This window comes from Diceros bicornis, chromosome 23, assembly GCF_020826845.1.
Source record: "Diceros bicornis minor isolate mBicDic1 chromosome 23, mDicBic1.mat.cur, whole genome shotgun sequence".
In the NCBI taxonomy this organism is placed as follows: domain Eukaryota; kingdom Metazoa; phylum Chordata; class Mammalia; order Perissodactyla; family Rhinocerotidae; genus Diceros; species Diceros bicornis.
In genome coordinates, this window is record NC_080762.1 from 8,552,576 (window position 1) to 8,569,305 (window position 16,730).

Consider the following 16,730-nt stretch of genomic DNA (forward strand, 5'->3'; position numbering starts at 1 on the left):
AAAAAAAAAACAACTAAAGGCACAGATAATTTTCCTAGGGAATTCTATCAAACATTTTTTAAAAAATTCCAATCTCCCATAAATTGTTTTAGAAAGCAGAGGAAGAGGAAACATTTTCCAACTCATTTTTTTTGGAGGCTATTATACCCCAATACAAAAACCCACAAAGACATTGCAAGAAAGTAAAATTACGTACCAATATCCCTTATGAGAAAATATAAAAATTCTTAACCAATATTAGCATATTGGATTATCCAATATATAAAAAAGATAATACTTCATGACCAAGTGGGGTTTATTCCACAAATGTGCAGTTGGCTTAATATGGAAAAAAAAAATCAGTAAAAATTGACCACATTACCAGAATAAAGGAGAAAATTCTTATGTTCATTTAAGTAGATCCAGAAAAGCATTTGACAAAATTCAATATCTCTACATTATACAAATTCTCAGAAACCTGGGAGTAGTAGGGAACCTGCTGAATCTGATAAAGGGCATCCGTGAAAAACATACAGCTCACATCACACTCAATGGTGAAATATTACATATTTCCCTTTAAAATTGAGAACAATGATGTTCGCTCTCACCATTTTTAATTAACTTTGGCAGAAAGATTGCAAAGGAAGGAATAAACCTCAAGCTATATACAAGAAACATGATTGTTTATGTGAATACTTCGAAATAATCTAGTTTTAAACTACTAGAACTAATAAATGAACTTAGCATGGATATAGGATATAATGTCAACATTCAAAAATATTTCTAACAACATTAAACAGTTTAAACAGTATTTTTTACAATAATACAAAAGCAATATACTGAGGATTAAACTTAACAAAAGACATGCAAGATCTCTGTACTGAAAACACTGCTGCGAATAATTAAAGATATAAATAAATGAGGAGACGTACTATATTCATTGATTGGAAGACACAATATTGTTAAAGCGTTAGTTCTCTCCTATTTGTATTTAGATTCTATACAACAATCCCAACTAATATTTCTGTCATTGACAAGTTGATTCTAAAATTTGTACAGAAATGTAAAGAAACTATGACAGCCAAAACAATCTTCAAAAGGAAGAATGTAGTACACTTAACGTTTCTGAATTCTAGGCTTATTAAAGCTAAAGTAATCAAGATAGTGTGCTGTTAGCATAAGGATGGACAAATAAATTCATGGAACAGAACTGGGGCTCTGGAAACTGACCAATGGAAAATGACTCACATGATCAACTGATTTTCAACAAATGCCTGAAAGCAATTCAAACGAGAAAGAGAAAATATTTTCAAAAAATTAGTGCTGGAACAACAGGTTAACCACCTAGATCTCAATCATTATTTCACACCACACACAAAAATTTACTTGAGACAGGCCATAGCCCTAAAAGTTAAAATTATAATGTTTCTAGAATAAAAAAAGAACATTTTGACTTGACATTTCACAAGAGAAGATATAGGAACAGCCAATAAGCCCTTAAAATAAAAATTAAATTCATAATGAGATCAGCTGTAAATCCATAATAGAAGATCTGCTGTAGTACCAAGCACTGATGGGAATAACTGCCAATGGTTGCCAAATACCCACCTGCCACACCCACTACACCCACACCCAGAAGAATGGCTAATTCAAAAAGACAGTCAACACCAAACACTAGAGATGATATGGAAGAACTGGAGCTCACATATGTTTTTGGTGAACATGTAAAATATTATTAGTAATTTGGCAAAATGTTGGCAGTTTCTTATAAAGTCAAATATATACCTATCCTATGAAACATGCACTCTACTCCTAGATATTCATACAAGGTAAATAAAACATGCCCACAAAAAGACACATATAAACTTGTTTATAGGAGCTAACCAAAAACTGGAAATGACCCAAATATTCACCAACAGGAGAGCGGATTAAAAATTATGGTACGTTCATGCACAGGAGTACTATTCAGCAATCACCAACAGGAAAGCGGATTAAAAATTTTGGTATGTTCATGCACAGGAGTACTATTCAGCAATTTCTTTAAAGAACTAACTATTGATGCACACAGCATGGATAAATCTTGAAATATTATGTTGAGTGAGAGAAGGAAGACACACAAGTGTATGTACTTTATGATGTCATTTTTATGAAGTTCACTAAGAGGCAAACTAATTTATGTTCTAAAAATCAGAACAGAGTTTGCCTGGTGGCGGGATTGACTGGAATGAGACACAATGGAACTTTCTGGAAAGATGGAAATGTTTTATTTCACATCCTCAAATATTTATATCAGTGTCCATTATGAAATGTTCCTAGTCTCTTTTTAGAATTTGAAGTCTATCAAAATTATTTTTCCATAAAATAGACCTTTGTATGAAAAAGTCAAAATAACTCTTCATGAAAGAAAAAGCATACTTTACCCCTTTGGGTCTGAAGAAACCATCAATGCACGTCTCACAGTTGATACCAGCAGTGTTTCGGGTACAATTGATGCACACTCCCCCTCCAATGTACTTTCCGTGTATATTTAAACTCAGATTACTTCTGGCAACATTTTCATCATAATAGCATTCTTCAGCTTTCCCATGACAATTACATGCTGCATTAGGGAAAAATAAATTCATAAGCATTAATTTCTGGTTTCAGGTATATTTAAAAATCATTTTCTGCTATATAATAGATTTTTATACTAAATGGGAAATTACTGTTAGCATACATATATATGTCTATATATTATCAGTACAAAAGTACCTAGAAATCATTTGGATTTATTGGATATATTAATAAATTCACACTTTTTAATGGAACTTGAAATAATTAAAACATATAAATTAAGCTAAATCATATGAAATTGACAGTATTTTACTGATTTTATCTCGCAAAATTGAAATTTCATATGGTTTAACCTATAATTTCCAGTTATGACAAACAAATCATTGAAGTATGGCACTGAATGATTAACATCCAGGTAATCTGAATGAAAAATTACTATATGTGAATCTCTGTGTTAGATCCTATGGGTTAAAAAGGACATTTAGGGGCCGGCCCAGTGGCATAGTGGTTAAGTTCACATGTTCAAATTCAGTGGACAGGGTTTGCAGTTTGGATCCTGGGCATGGACCTACTCGGCTCATCAAGCCATCCTGAGGCTGCGTGTCACATAGAAGAGCTACAACTCGACAACTATGATATACAACTATGTACTGAGGCTTTGGGGAGAAAAAAAGAAAAAGAGGAAGATTGGCAACAGATGTTAGCGCAGGGCCAATCTTCCTCAAAAAAAAAAAATGGATGTTTAGGGTATAGTCCTTCTCTTTTACTACTAATAATAACTAAAACTTAGAACTCTTGTATGCCGTTGTTCTGTAATCCTCATATAAATAGCTTTGAATTAGGTAATATTATTAACCTCTTTTCATATGTAAGGAACTTGAGGCACAGGGAAGTAATTTGTAAAGGTAACCAAATCCCTATTGGAAACCACTCTCAAGTCAGACTCCAGAGTCCTTATGGCTAACCACTGCCCAATTCCCTTCAAGTTCTATCTAAGGAGAGAGAGAAGATATATCAGGGCCAGACAATCAGGACAAAATGAGAGCGGGTTTGCTTAGCGGCTGAGATCACACTATTTCGCACCAGTTTCGGATTTGGGGGTCCTCTCCACTACTTAGCAGTCATGTGCTATGGGACCTTCTTAATTTCTCTAAGGCTCAGATTTCATATAAAATCAGAGTGGTCAACAGTAATAACCAGATAGGGATATTTAAAAGCATTGTGAGAAAATTCATGTAAAATCATTAGCATAACGCCGTATAACTAAGCTCTCAATTGATTTCTCCTCCTCTCCTTTGTCTCTTCTCCATCCTCCTTGTCTTCCTCCACCTTCTTCTCCTCTTCCTCCTCTTTTTCTTTTTCACATCATGTTACAGGAGTTTAGAGAACTGAAAAATCACTTCCCCAGAAAGAACTGAGTAAGGCTTTGAGAAGTGGGTAGAATTTATTTCAGGATGGGAACTAGGGAAAAGATGTATTTTGCAGAGTCTCCTCCCTCAGATGTTGAGTTTCTTAGTGCGTGGGCACACACGCGCACACACACTCGCGCCCACACAGGCACACAGTTCAATCTTTTCTTTTATTCCATAAGGGGGGACACTTATAGACTTGACTCAACTGTTTCATTCCACTAACAGTAAATAGCATAGCTCTTTGTCTATTAGCATATGCTTCCCTTAAGGCTACATAGGGTACTTCTCGAATGGAAGTATTTACCAGGTCCCTATTCATGGGCAGTCACATTGTTTCCAGGTTTCTCCTTTATAAATAGCACTGAGTACATACTAGGACGACGTGGAGGTGAGAGTAGGAGTGGGGATTCTAATGTTAGACTGCTTCCCGTTTGCCAGCTGAGTGACTTTGAGGAGAAAATTCAAGTCTTAGTGTCATTTTAGTGCTTAATCTCTTATGGTTGTTATGAGAATGCAAAACACGTAGCACAACGTGTGATACTTAGCAACTGTGTCCTAATGACAAAGATCCTGACAATATGCCTTGTACAACTACACGAGTAGGTCTATAGGCTAAATTCCTACAGGTATAATTTCTGGTCAAAGGGCATGTAAAATTTTTATCTTAATTAACTTGCAAAATTCCACTCCAAAAATGCTATGTCAGATGACTCTCCCTCCACTAGTTTGATAGAACTCTTTCCCCAGAGACTCACCAACATTGTGCATTATCCACCCTTTCAATCCAGTTCCGGGACATAGCAAGCATTCAAGCATTTGTTGAGTGGAAGAGTGAACACTTTGATAAGTTGACAAGAGCATTTTCATTGTTTTAGTTGGTACTTCCTTAATTATGAGTAAGTGTGATCATCTTTTTCTATGGTTATAAGGCATTTCTTTTCCTGAGAAATGCCTGTTTTGATCTTTGCTCATTTTTAACAGGTTTATTGACTTTTTCTTATTGCTATGAAAGATCTCTTAATATAGTAAGGATATTATCTCCTTGTCATGTTGGTTGCAAATAACAGTCTGTTGCCTTCTGATTTAGAATATAGTATTCTTGCTATATTAATGGAGAGTTTTCAAACTTTATTCCAGGGAATATGGAGTAATAAATATAAATCCCTAGGCATCATAAGCAGTTTTACATCTTTAGGACAATGCACAAGAATTCTGAAAAATCCTGTTGTAAAAATATATATATTGCAAGAAACAGTCAAGATTTATGCTGGCAGTATAAGTAGAAGGAAACATAGAGTAATACAAATTTATTCTCACACTATTTGGAATTAGTGCTGCTGAGAGTATTTATACCCATGAGCTAATGAAGGCGAAACACTGATGCATGAGCAGAGTCCTTGTCATACCCCGTGAAGCGAGGGCTCTCTGCCTCAGCCCTGGGTACTGTTTAAAGGTCCTGTGGCCACACAGTTGTCCATCTATAGCCCCAGAGGACATGGACACTACCTACTCACAGAGAGCCATTTTTCGCTCTGTCATCAGCAGTTTGCTATTTCACAGAACGTCCAAGACACCTGGTATGGAACTGCCCTTTAGAACAGGCTTAGCAATGGAACGAATATTTCTTGCTCTTTAGATACATATTCTGCCTTAAATAAGCTAGACTGATGAAAATCCAAATTAAACTCAAATGAATTACAAGGTGATTGTTTTATAAAAGGGTTTGTCTCGTTACAGAAGGATTTTTCTAAATATTAAGGTGATTGGAACACAATTCAACTCGGAAAAGAAAATTTTCATATAAGCTCTTAGGAATGCATACATTGTCAATAGCACAATATTTATATAAGATTTTATGGTTAAGACCCTTGTCTTTAATTTGTGGATTTAAAAAAATATATATTTATTTTTCAATTTGGAAATACAACCTCCCATCTGCCCCACAAAGAAAGGTAAAATTTTTTCTTAATTCCACCATTTAAAAAATGTATATAGTAGCAAGTGGAAATCTCCCTTCACGTTGCTTTGTCCATCCCTTTACTAACAAGTTTGATCCATCCTTTTTGGTTCCTTGTTTAAACACATACACACAAGTGGAGGGTGGTGAAGGATTTTGAGATCCACTTAACATTCCCTAATTATAACTGTGTGATAGACTGTCAGAGGGCACAGGCAGAAGCCAGCCCTCAAATGCTGCTTCTCCTTGTGATTGCCGATATTCCACAAGTAGAAGAGAAATTGAGTTAAAATAGAAAGAAGTTTGAGAGCAAATATCCATGTGAGGCATTTGACTTAATTTCACTCTTAGGAATGAATGACTGCTCTCACTGGGAGAAACTGTGGAGAACCCGAGGGATTGTCAGGAACCGGGCAGGGGGTTGCTGAAGGAAACAAAGGCTGGGCATCCGATGCCCTTCGACAACAGCGGGCGGTGTGGCCCAGTCCTCCAGGTATGTCTCAGTAATGACGGGTGATTTCTAAACCAAAACATCTTCACAAGCAGGCCGACGCAGATCCAAAAGCAGAACAGGGGAGCGCAGAAAAGGAAAAGACTCAAAGCATGGACAGTATGTGCAGAATCCTAAACTGAAAAGAAAATGTATTTTATGGTTGGGGAATATTTTACAACGAAAGTTTGCTATGATTCAGTAGTTTTAAAGACCTATCATGTCTGATGCCTGATACATGATAAGTATTTTTTATTCAATAAATATATAGAGTTGGTATTAGTTAAAAATGTCGATCAAGCCTGTTTCGGAGATCATATATACCTACCGAACTGCAAAAAGAGGGTCAGGACTGATTCACTAAAATATTCATATTTGAATTCAATTGATTTGGGCTTTGTGGCTAGTTTGGATCTATAGTTCAGCACAAGTCTTTGTTCTCGGGTCCCTCCTTGGTCCAAACACATCTCCAGAAACACAGGTTTCTCCAGCATCCCCTCACCATGTTGGGCCAACTGGCAATAATAGCCTGTCAAGTCATCTACTACACTTCTTGGGCATTTCCCTTCAGGAAAAACTGGACATATGGGTGGTCTTCAAAAGTGATAATATTAAAGTGTGAGTGAGTGTTTGTTGGCACATATTTGCATAGCCAGTTGTTTTACTATTTTTCATCACTGGCTTTTTTCTTGGTTGTCACTGCCCAATAATTGCAATAGCATAGTTTATGCTAATGATGATCACGGATGCCATTTCTAATCGTACCATTTTATACTGTTATTAACGAGAAACCATACATTTAAAATATTAGTGCTTATTATTAAAATAAATATTCTTTTTCCACAAATTTGATTTTTTGCTTTCTCTGTTACCTTTTACTCTTGTCCTCTTCTCAGTTACTGCCCCAAACACCACCCTTTAATAAGTATAACTAACAAATTAAGAATGCTTTTTTTTATTCAGGTAATAAACTGGTGCTAACATGTAGGATATAATCTCTCTCTTCTGGTTTTTCTCGCTTTTTTAGATGATGAGTATTCAAAAGCTATTTACTAGGGGAGGAGGGTTGAGCGAGGGGCTGCAAAGGGAGCGGGCAGAAGGATCTGGAGCTAAACTGGTTTCAGAACCATTTTATAAACATAATTGTTTAGAAGGCAATTCTCTATGTCTGAGTTTTGCTGAATGTTCATTCACATTTCAATGAGGCTCTCTCTATATATTATGCTAGAAGCTTCAGTTTCACCCTGATGACAATGTGTATACTATGTTTTTATCTATTTCTCATAACCCTTATACAGTGGTAAATTCATACGTGTTTGGTAAATATTTGCCATAGGAAAAAAACCCTGAAAAGCTGAGTAACTGAAATAGCAGAGTAAAAGAGCTTACCAGCTACTGCCTTGGATAAAATATAAACTGGAGACCTGAGTTACCCTGAACTCACCACACGTTTCTATGACCTGTGTCCCAGGAAAGGAAGAATTGCCCAGGCCGCTGGCCTCTCCAGAACATACCCTCACACTCCGTTTTCGTCAGGAACGTGCCGGCTCTCCACGGCCTCTGATGGAACCCTGGACAGCACTGATCACAGCTGTCTCCGCATGTGTTGTGCTCACATTCACAGCGGGATTTCTAGTCAAAAAGAGGGGGGAAAGCATACTTTCAGCAGTTTTTAGAACCATAAACGAGCAGCTTCCCCTGAAAGGTGGAATGAAGAAAAGAGAAAACTTCTAGACTGTGTACCAAAATGTAAAACTCCTGTCAGCCTGGGAAGGAAGAGGTGCCAGCCTTGGGAAGAGGTATGTCGGGTTAACACCAGCTTAGGGTGGTGCGGGCTGTTTCTGGAATCATTGGGCTCAGGCTTGGAAGAGAGCAGAGGCCCAATAGGGAGTGGTCTTGAAGACTGAGATCCCTTCTCTGATCCCTGACATCTGCAGGTTTTCTAAGTTGGATGTATCCATTTTAAGGCTTCCCTCAAGGTAATGTTAACATCTCAGGGTGTGGATAGAGAGGAGAGAGTCGGTTCCTAAGTGCCCAGGGGCCTGGGTATAACGGAAATCGAATGTCCCAGGCCTGAGTCTCCTGTCTGTGTGTGCTCTGTCCAAGTCCAGTCTTGGATCATTGCACAGAACTGGCCCTCCATGGCCGCCTTGTGGGCCCTCAAAGCTTGGGAAATACTGCCCATCCATACACCTGATAGAGTGTACCCACAGTCGGCAGAAAGCAGTACCACAAACTTGCCCAGAAAAATACGCCAGGGCATTTGGACCTTCCCTAGGTTCAACATTATGATGCATTAGTCAGAAAACTAGCTTTGGGAGAAATGCCATTTGTATTATAGTTTTAGTAGGAAAAAAATGGATACACAGGGAGCTACGGTCACTGATCTTACCACTCAATGTATTTCTTCCATATACTGTACAGTAGATAATTTTGTATTTCATCTGTTTATTTATGACTGAGAAAAATAGATGCTCATTCATCTTCTTTTCACGTTACGTTCCTTTAATGCATTGTCATTAATGAAAAATTCGACCGAAAAGCATTCTAGCATTTTCTGGCCTGGAAGTTTCAATGCTCTCTTGAATACTCTCTTTCACCCCAGTCCTTACTGCCCCTGCCCTACCTTAGTCTCCTGTTCCATGGCCGTTCATATTTACTTCCATGCACATTTTTCATTTGTTTGCATTAATTTTTTTGATGAAAACTTTTAAAAGAAATGGTCAAGTTGATTGATGGCTGGCATTCTCTAAAGCTAAATCATACAGCAAGCTGTCATAGCTAGAGAGGTTTCAAAATAGACCAGTTTGGAGCCTTTTTGGAAAAAAACTAATCTGTTTTCTGATACTGTGATGGCTGACTTCAAAGTCTATCATTCTAACAGCCAGCTCTATTTCACCCTGGCCTGGCTTTCTGTTACACCGTCTAAGTGGGGACCTGACACCCATTCACAGCGTCCCTGTCAGCAAAGCCTCTCGTGAAGCATTTCACAGTTCAGAGCTTCATTTTGCCTAAGCATCCTATAAATATACATACATTTGTCATTGGATCGAGTGGACAAGCCCTGGCATGGCCATAGCAGATGCACATCCCTCCAACCGAAATATCCTTGACCGAGTAGTAATACTGCAAAAAGCAATCCAGAGAGAAATCCTGTTAAGATGACTGCAAGGTGAAAGTGACAAAAGGGAACATTCAGTTAAAAACTTTACTTTCTGCTCTTATCCTTCGTTTGAAGCACGGTTGTGTTTCTGCAGGACAATTGAGGGCCCACAGAAAGGATCAAGTAATTTCTCGCATTGTTATCATAGCCCAAAGAAGAATGCCTCTAATTCCTGTTAGGTGGGCATTTTAGAAATTTCTTTCTGATAGATAGTACAAAGTCCATGCTGGAGTACGTCATTTAGAGCAAGTTGCTATCATTCTTCATAAAAGTTGTCTTACGTAGTTTCTTGAAAGAAAACCTTTTTTATTGTCTTATAAGAACCTCAGTATTCAAAAATCATAGGCAGACTTTTATTTGATGGATTTGAAAAGAATCAACAAATTTAAAGGAATGTGCTCATAAAAATACATTTCTTAACCATATTAAGAAGGAAATAAAAAGTTACTAACTGCAAGATTGACTTCACATAATGTGAAGAGTTAACTAGATGTGTAGAACACTTGCTTTTTTTTTCATTAATATGTAAAAAAGTCCATGCAATTACTTTCCCATCTAAAGTTAATATAGGGCTATGTTTCTAATTGTTTTAATCTACCCAGCTATTTTTTAAAGGTTATTTATAATTACAGAACTGGACTATTTTTTAAATTTTAATTAATATGTACATATCATTTTATAACTGTGAGAGTACTTCACATCATCATATGGAATCCAAATAACCATCCCAGTGGCAGATAGTTCCATTATTCCAATTATTCACGTAAAAAAAAAAACCAAACAGATTTAGAAATAAGTAAGTGAACACACATCTTAGTTCCCTGACTACAAATTCTCTTTACTTCTCTTTGATTTTTGTTGTTTACATACAATGTCTTTTATAATATTTTTGTTACATTATCTTACTTGATATGCTTAGACCTCAAACTAATGGAACTTGCTAGGAAGTTTAGGTAATGCAAAAGTCTGCTTTTCACTAACTTCATCACTCAATAATATAGATACAAATAGGGCATATTTGCTCAGAAAGCTGATACAGTAGTTTTTGTAGGGAAATCTGTTTTAAATATAAATGTGTAATGCTTCACTTTAGAGTCATGAAGAGGAGCTGAAATTCAATATCCTATTTTTATGTATTTAAATTTATATGTAGTGTTTACTGAACTTGAGCATTTTTAAAAAACATATTTTTATGTTAAATTTTACTGCACTATTTCAAAGGCTCATGTACAATGAAGTTATAAATAATAAATGTGTGCCCCAACCCCCACTCTGCCTTCTGCAAAAGATGATAAAAGGAACATATTTATTTCCATTGATTTTTTTTCTCTGATAGATATACTGTCGGGAAAGATTAAATTTCACTTCAGAATTATTCAGTCTTCTTTGATGTATATTTTTAAGTCATGCCAAAGTTACAATTAAAAGTGATTTTTTTAACAAGTGAAGAATCTAAACATTGCTGTAAAGTAATGATTACTTCTACATAAGACAATTTACAGTATGCTGAAATCTAATATGAGGTAAAATAATCTCAGGTTTGGAAAATACAGGGCACTAAGACATTTATGTGTTGTATGGGGACAATAAAACTTTAAAAGTTATTTTGTGATGATGGAGAAGTTAGACGTGGGTGAGTCAAGTAATGAGAAGAGAAAATACGTGAGATGTATTCATGACCTGTGAAAAGAGCTGCCCTTCAATACTCAGCCTACTGGTTCAGCAATTTGGCCACTGGTGACAGTAGTCTGACCTTAATAGAATCATTCTAGAACTAAGTGTTTTGTCCCACAATCTTAGCTTCTCCCTACAATCTTCTTTTCACCTCTGCCTCTAGTCATATAGTAGATACTCTATTAACATGGATTGCGTTATAGAATCATAGCTAAATTGACTCTCTTGGCAATAGTGTCTTGGTTGTGTAGCAGCATTTAAGGGAGGTGACATAAACCAGTGCATGTTGTGGGGCATAGATAGGAGGAAGCGCAATTATCACTGATAGCAAACTGGGCTATGTCATAATCCCACAGATTCCAGTTTAACACCCGAAAACAGCACTGCTGTTAGCGCCTGTTTACAAAGATTTGTTGAAAGGATGCTATAACCTTTTTTTTTCTGATATTCCGTTCATAAAGGAAAATAAAACAGTATATAGAATCAGTTTTCCCCTACGGCAGTGCTTTTTTAAACTCTGGCTTGTGATTCATTAATGAAGTATAAAACTAAATTATTTGATTGGGCAAAATGGTTCACAGACCAGCAACATCAACATCATCTTTGGGAATTTGCTAGAATTGCAGTTTGTCAACTCTGCCCTAGACTTACTGAATCAAAATCTACATTTCCACAGTTTCATCAGCTGATTTTATGCACATTAAAGTTTAAGATATATTGTGATGTGTCTCTGTGTGTGTGTATGTGTGTGTGTGTGTATGTACTCAGTCATGATATAAAATGTATTTCTTAGTGTGAGTTGCGACCAAGAATGTTTCAAAGCTGCTGCACTTCCTATAGTAACTCACCAAAGCCAATTATAATAGTAGTACAGATCACCTAAGGAGACAAAAACTAATTTGTCCTCAAAACTAAGATTATGAACCTAAGATTATGGACAAAAGAGGAAATTAAAGTTTAGAAATGTTAAAAAGTTTGATAAATATTACACTTCTAGTAAGCAGCAGAGCTTAGATTTGAACAAAGGAAGGTCTACTGAATTTTAAAGTCTTTGATAATAATCACTCTTATAAATCACTGAAAAATACCTTTTAAAATGATTTAACAGACAATTAAAAAGACAGGAGCAATATCATTCACAGACTCCAATATGATTCATCCTGACTTACTCTTCGTGTGACAATGGGGTCAATTTCTCTCGGGTCTTTGTGAGCAAACATCATCAAGTCGGCATTCAAGGTGCGGATCCTCTGAAATCGCAGGCGAATATAGCGAGCAGAGGTAAATTCTAGCAGTTCAGGAGAAGGATCGTCAGCACTTGGTCTCCCATTGATCAAAGAGATGTGAATCTACACAATGTGGGAAAGAATTTAACAATTCAGTTTGTTGACAATTAAATATCTGGTTTTGTTTGGTTTTTCTTGGAAAAATAAAGGTCAGCTCTTCTTCTCCCAATTAGTCAGATGCAGGTTTATGTTTACTCACTGGAATGTAGAGAAGTAATTGGGAAATGTTACAGACCTTTTAATATATGTACATGCAATTCATTTGTTTACATTTTAGGCATTCTTTATATATTGCAATTACCCGCATTCCTCTGTTCCAAGGCATTGCATCTACTTGATCTTCCTAGGATTTCCATGAAATCTTAAATCATTCTTTTTCTGAAAATTATTGTGCCCTAAAATTATTTTAGAATCTGGTAAAGTAGGAAACCAGAAAACGTGGTTAAAAAAAAAAAAGTGACAAAATATCAGACAAACAGGAACTTAAAATAATTCTGAACTTGAAAGTACCTAATTATACAGCCTTAAAATATAGAGAGCAATAATTGACACATTACAAGGAATGCTACACAAATCTACAAGCATAGTGAGAGATTTCAATAGGTTGTTTTTTTGCTGTTTGTTTTTTAGTAATTGTAGATCAAGAAGACAAAACTTTACCAAGGATATTTAACATTCTATGAAAATACATTAAAATGTGGATGGAATGCTAAATTTTGGGGGAAAATAATTTAGTGCAATTGACACCAGAATAAACAAAATCTAATTATACTGTTTTCCATATAAAAATGGAGAAATGGCCAAGGAACTACCCTTGAAAGGTGCATGAAGCCCACACGATCTCACAGGGACTTCACAAGAGCAGAGAATTCTAACGAGGGATAAACCATCTGATAAAATTAAAAGAACTCCTTTCACAGTTAAAGGAGTTGTTGGCCTAACACCTAAAGAACTGTAAACAACAAGAAAAAAGACCACAACATAGCACAAAAACCAGACAAAAGATATAAGGGAACTGTTCAAAGAGAAGGAAATATAAACTGTTGTTAAAGTTTTGATAAGATAGTGAACTTCACTCAGAATAAGAAAACTGTTCATTAAAACCACAATAATAAACTTTTCCCATTTTTTCAGGTTGTCAAAAACCCCCAAATATTGATAATACTCCCTGATAGCAAAACTGAGGGGTACAGGCATTCTCATACACTTACAGGCGTGAGTGTAAAATGGCAAAAACCCCACTGAAGGTGAAGTTAGCAATAACTATCAAAATTACAAATGCATAGAATTTTTTACCTACAAATGCCACTTTGGGGAAATTATCCTACAAATATTACATGTATATATTATTCCAACAGCATTTTTCTGGTAATAGCAAAAGGCAGGAAACAATCTAATAACCATCAATGTGCAACTGGTTAAATAAACTACACATCTATATAGTGAATTATGTACACCATAACAAAGAATAAGGAAACTACCAATATACTGATAGAAAGAAGTACTTTCATTTTGCACTATTACCTATGCAACAAATGAAATGAAATCAAAATTTTTAAAGAAATTGAAATTGAGCGATAGGTTTTGGGCTGAAAACACACATACACGTGCACGCACAAGTGTGTGCATGCACGCACAGGAGGCTAAAGAGACAGGAATGCAAGATGAAAGGAGTCCTGTGCTAGGCTGGGAGCTATTCAGGAACACGACAGTCCTTATGTGCACTGGGAACTGTGACTTGAGGTCACCCATTGGAATTTTCAGACACTTTTGCAAGATGATATATCATGTGTGTTAATTACATTTTTTGACAGAAGAGGCAATGACATGTGTTTCCATTCCTAACATCCAGCATTTAGATAATCCCTTAGTGCATTTTACAAACAGACTGCCAATAAACTACTGATTCACTAGAGAAATAAATATAGCAAACTCTGAGATGAGAAACTAATTCTGATGTCACAAAAGATAGACTCCAAATGCCTGGTGGTAAAAATATGAATGTCCCAGCTAATTGAGTCTACCTTGGATACTTAGTAAAGAATAAATACACTTAACACACTTGAGGATGATAGAATGCAAGGTCTGCTCAAATACTGAATCTCAAAATACTGAATCCCCTCCCTCTAATGTAGGAAACTCTAGAAGGGTAAAGTAGATTTTGTATATTCCACAGTTCTGGCATTTAGCAGGTGAGCCAGAAATGTGTTTAAAATTAACTTGTCTCTATTACTTAAGAAGGTATCAATTTTAAAGGAAGGAATAAATAGATGCATGAAGCAATTAAAATTAGTTCCCCTTAGAAATTAATTTTGGCATTCAAAAAATCACCAGTGCTCTTGAATTCATGCTTAAATTTCTGTCTTATCAAACTCTCCCTTGACTGCTCCTAAAAATGCTATTTGAAAGAAAGGGGAAAATCACTCCATGTCTAGGATTAAAGTTTTGGAAAATTATTAAGATTTATTTGGTGTTACTACTATGGTGAACCATATTTGTGCTGTACATGAAATCAGTAAGTTTCTCATTTAAACATACAGGAACTTTGAAAAAAAAATGGTGCACATGTTCTCATTTAGGTTAATAAACCATATGATAGCTACATAAAGGATTCATCACAAGAACCCTTCTCCTCACAGCTTTGGTATTTTCATCAAGCTACTCTGCCAAGAGATCTTGTGAGTATAGTTAGTCTCAAGCTGTTTCTGGGATATAAAACCAGCCAGCTGTTTGGCCATGTTGTATGCAGTTTCCTTCCATCATTTTTTTCTTTTCTTTTCCTTCCTTTTTTTTTTTCACTCTCCTTCAAAATAAATCATAATATTGGAGGGGACATTTCCACTGGCACGATGCTGTGTAATTCCAAGTCCACTGGATGGTTGAGCATACTTCCTGATTTCCCGTGGGCTGACAACTGGAGGGTGTCTGTCTAAAAAAGATGAAAAGTGTCAGTCCTCGAGACCACCACTGCCTTGCTGTGAGGCCGTGGGAAGTCTGTGGTAGTCTAGAGTCTTCTGAAACGATTTCCATTACAGACATGTTGGTGGATATACGCTCATGCTGTCAAAGGAATTCATTCAACTGAAAATATCAGCCTGATTACAATCGGTTTTTTAGATTTTAAAATTACACTCTTCTTCAAAATTAGTCTTCACAGATAAATAAATAGAGGAAAAACTCATGAGAAATATCTCTTTTTATGACCAAAGGACTAAATCAATATTATACTCTTCCCATCCAAATAATTCTGTTTTTATTAGTGTAAGCATACTATATAAATCATATTTCCCTTGCAAATGGATAAGATCTCTGTGCCTCTATGGCACTTTTGCTTTTATGATTAGAATACAATTTAAAAATTGTTTTTACAGCAAACAATCAAATTTCTAGTATGGATAATTGTCCCTCATTATTATGCTTTTCTATTTTTATTACTACATTTGCTTTAGATTGCTGGAGGAGCTTTATTCCTAATACTCTTCCCAATGATACAAGTTTGTTGAGTGAATGGATGGATGGGAGAATGAAGGCTGCTTAAGGATCATTAATAATTATCAGAAACCTTGAAATAAACAGTGGAAGTGGATGGAGTTGACAACTTGATGTATAGTATGCTTTCTTAGAACATTGTAAAATCCCATTTGAATTGTCAGTCTCTAAGTGTGCCAATGAAATAGGTACAACAGTTTGAAACTAAGATGACTGCAGGGGATAGAAAAATAAAATCCATATGTGTAGGATGAGATTAGCTATCTACAGGTGTTGTCAAAGAATTTGTATGAAAATGAGTGGTTGAGACTAGTGGGAACTTCTTAAATCCAATCATGATTAATATGATATTATTTCACATAGGGAGAATAAGATTACAACGATAACTTTGAAAAATGAGCCTAATTACTTTTATTTTACCCTGCATTAAACAAAAGCATATGTTTGAAGAAAGGGGGTGAGCTGTATGAAGCTTAGGGAAAGGGGACAGTGCAACAACTTGTTATTGTGTTTCCAGCACAGGGCAAAGGCTCTGGGCAGTCAATAGGAAGCCCCAAATGATCAATTTTCAGTCTTCACCATACTTGATTAGGAGCATTTGAAACAACTGATTACTCGATTAACTTCCAGAACACCATAGTTTGCTTGTTTTCCTCCCACCTCTCCAGGCTACTCCTTCTCAACCTCCTTCACTACTTACTACTATCTCTCTTCCTTAACTTTTCAA

At 36.0% G+C, this 16,730-nt stretch overlaps 1 protein-coding gene across 1 annotated transcript in view; it reads right to left on the minus strand.

Moving 5' to 3' along the window:
• Positions 1 to 16,730, minus strand: part of LAMA2 (laminin subunit alpha 2) — a 572,820-nt gene that overhangs the window by 333,658 nt on the left and 222,432 nt on the right. Inside the window, exons 5-8 of the mRNA XM_058566315.1 lie at positions 12,398 to 12,577; positions 9,428 to 9,517; positions 7,906 to 8,023; positions 2,400 to 2,578 (exon numbers count right to left, since the gene is read on the minus strand). Coding sequence (XP_058422298.1) covers positions 2,400 to 2,578; positions 7,906 to 8,023; positions 9,428 to 9,517; positions 12,398 to 12,577 — 567 coding nt within the window. The remainder of the gene's footprint in view (positions 1 to 2,399; positions 2,579 to 7,905; positions 8,024 to 9,427; positions 9,518 to 12,397; positions 12,578 to 16,730) is intronic.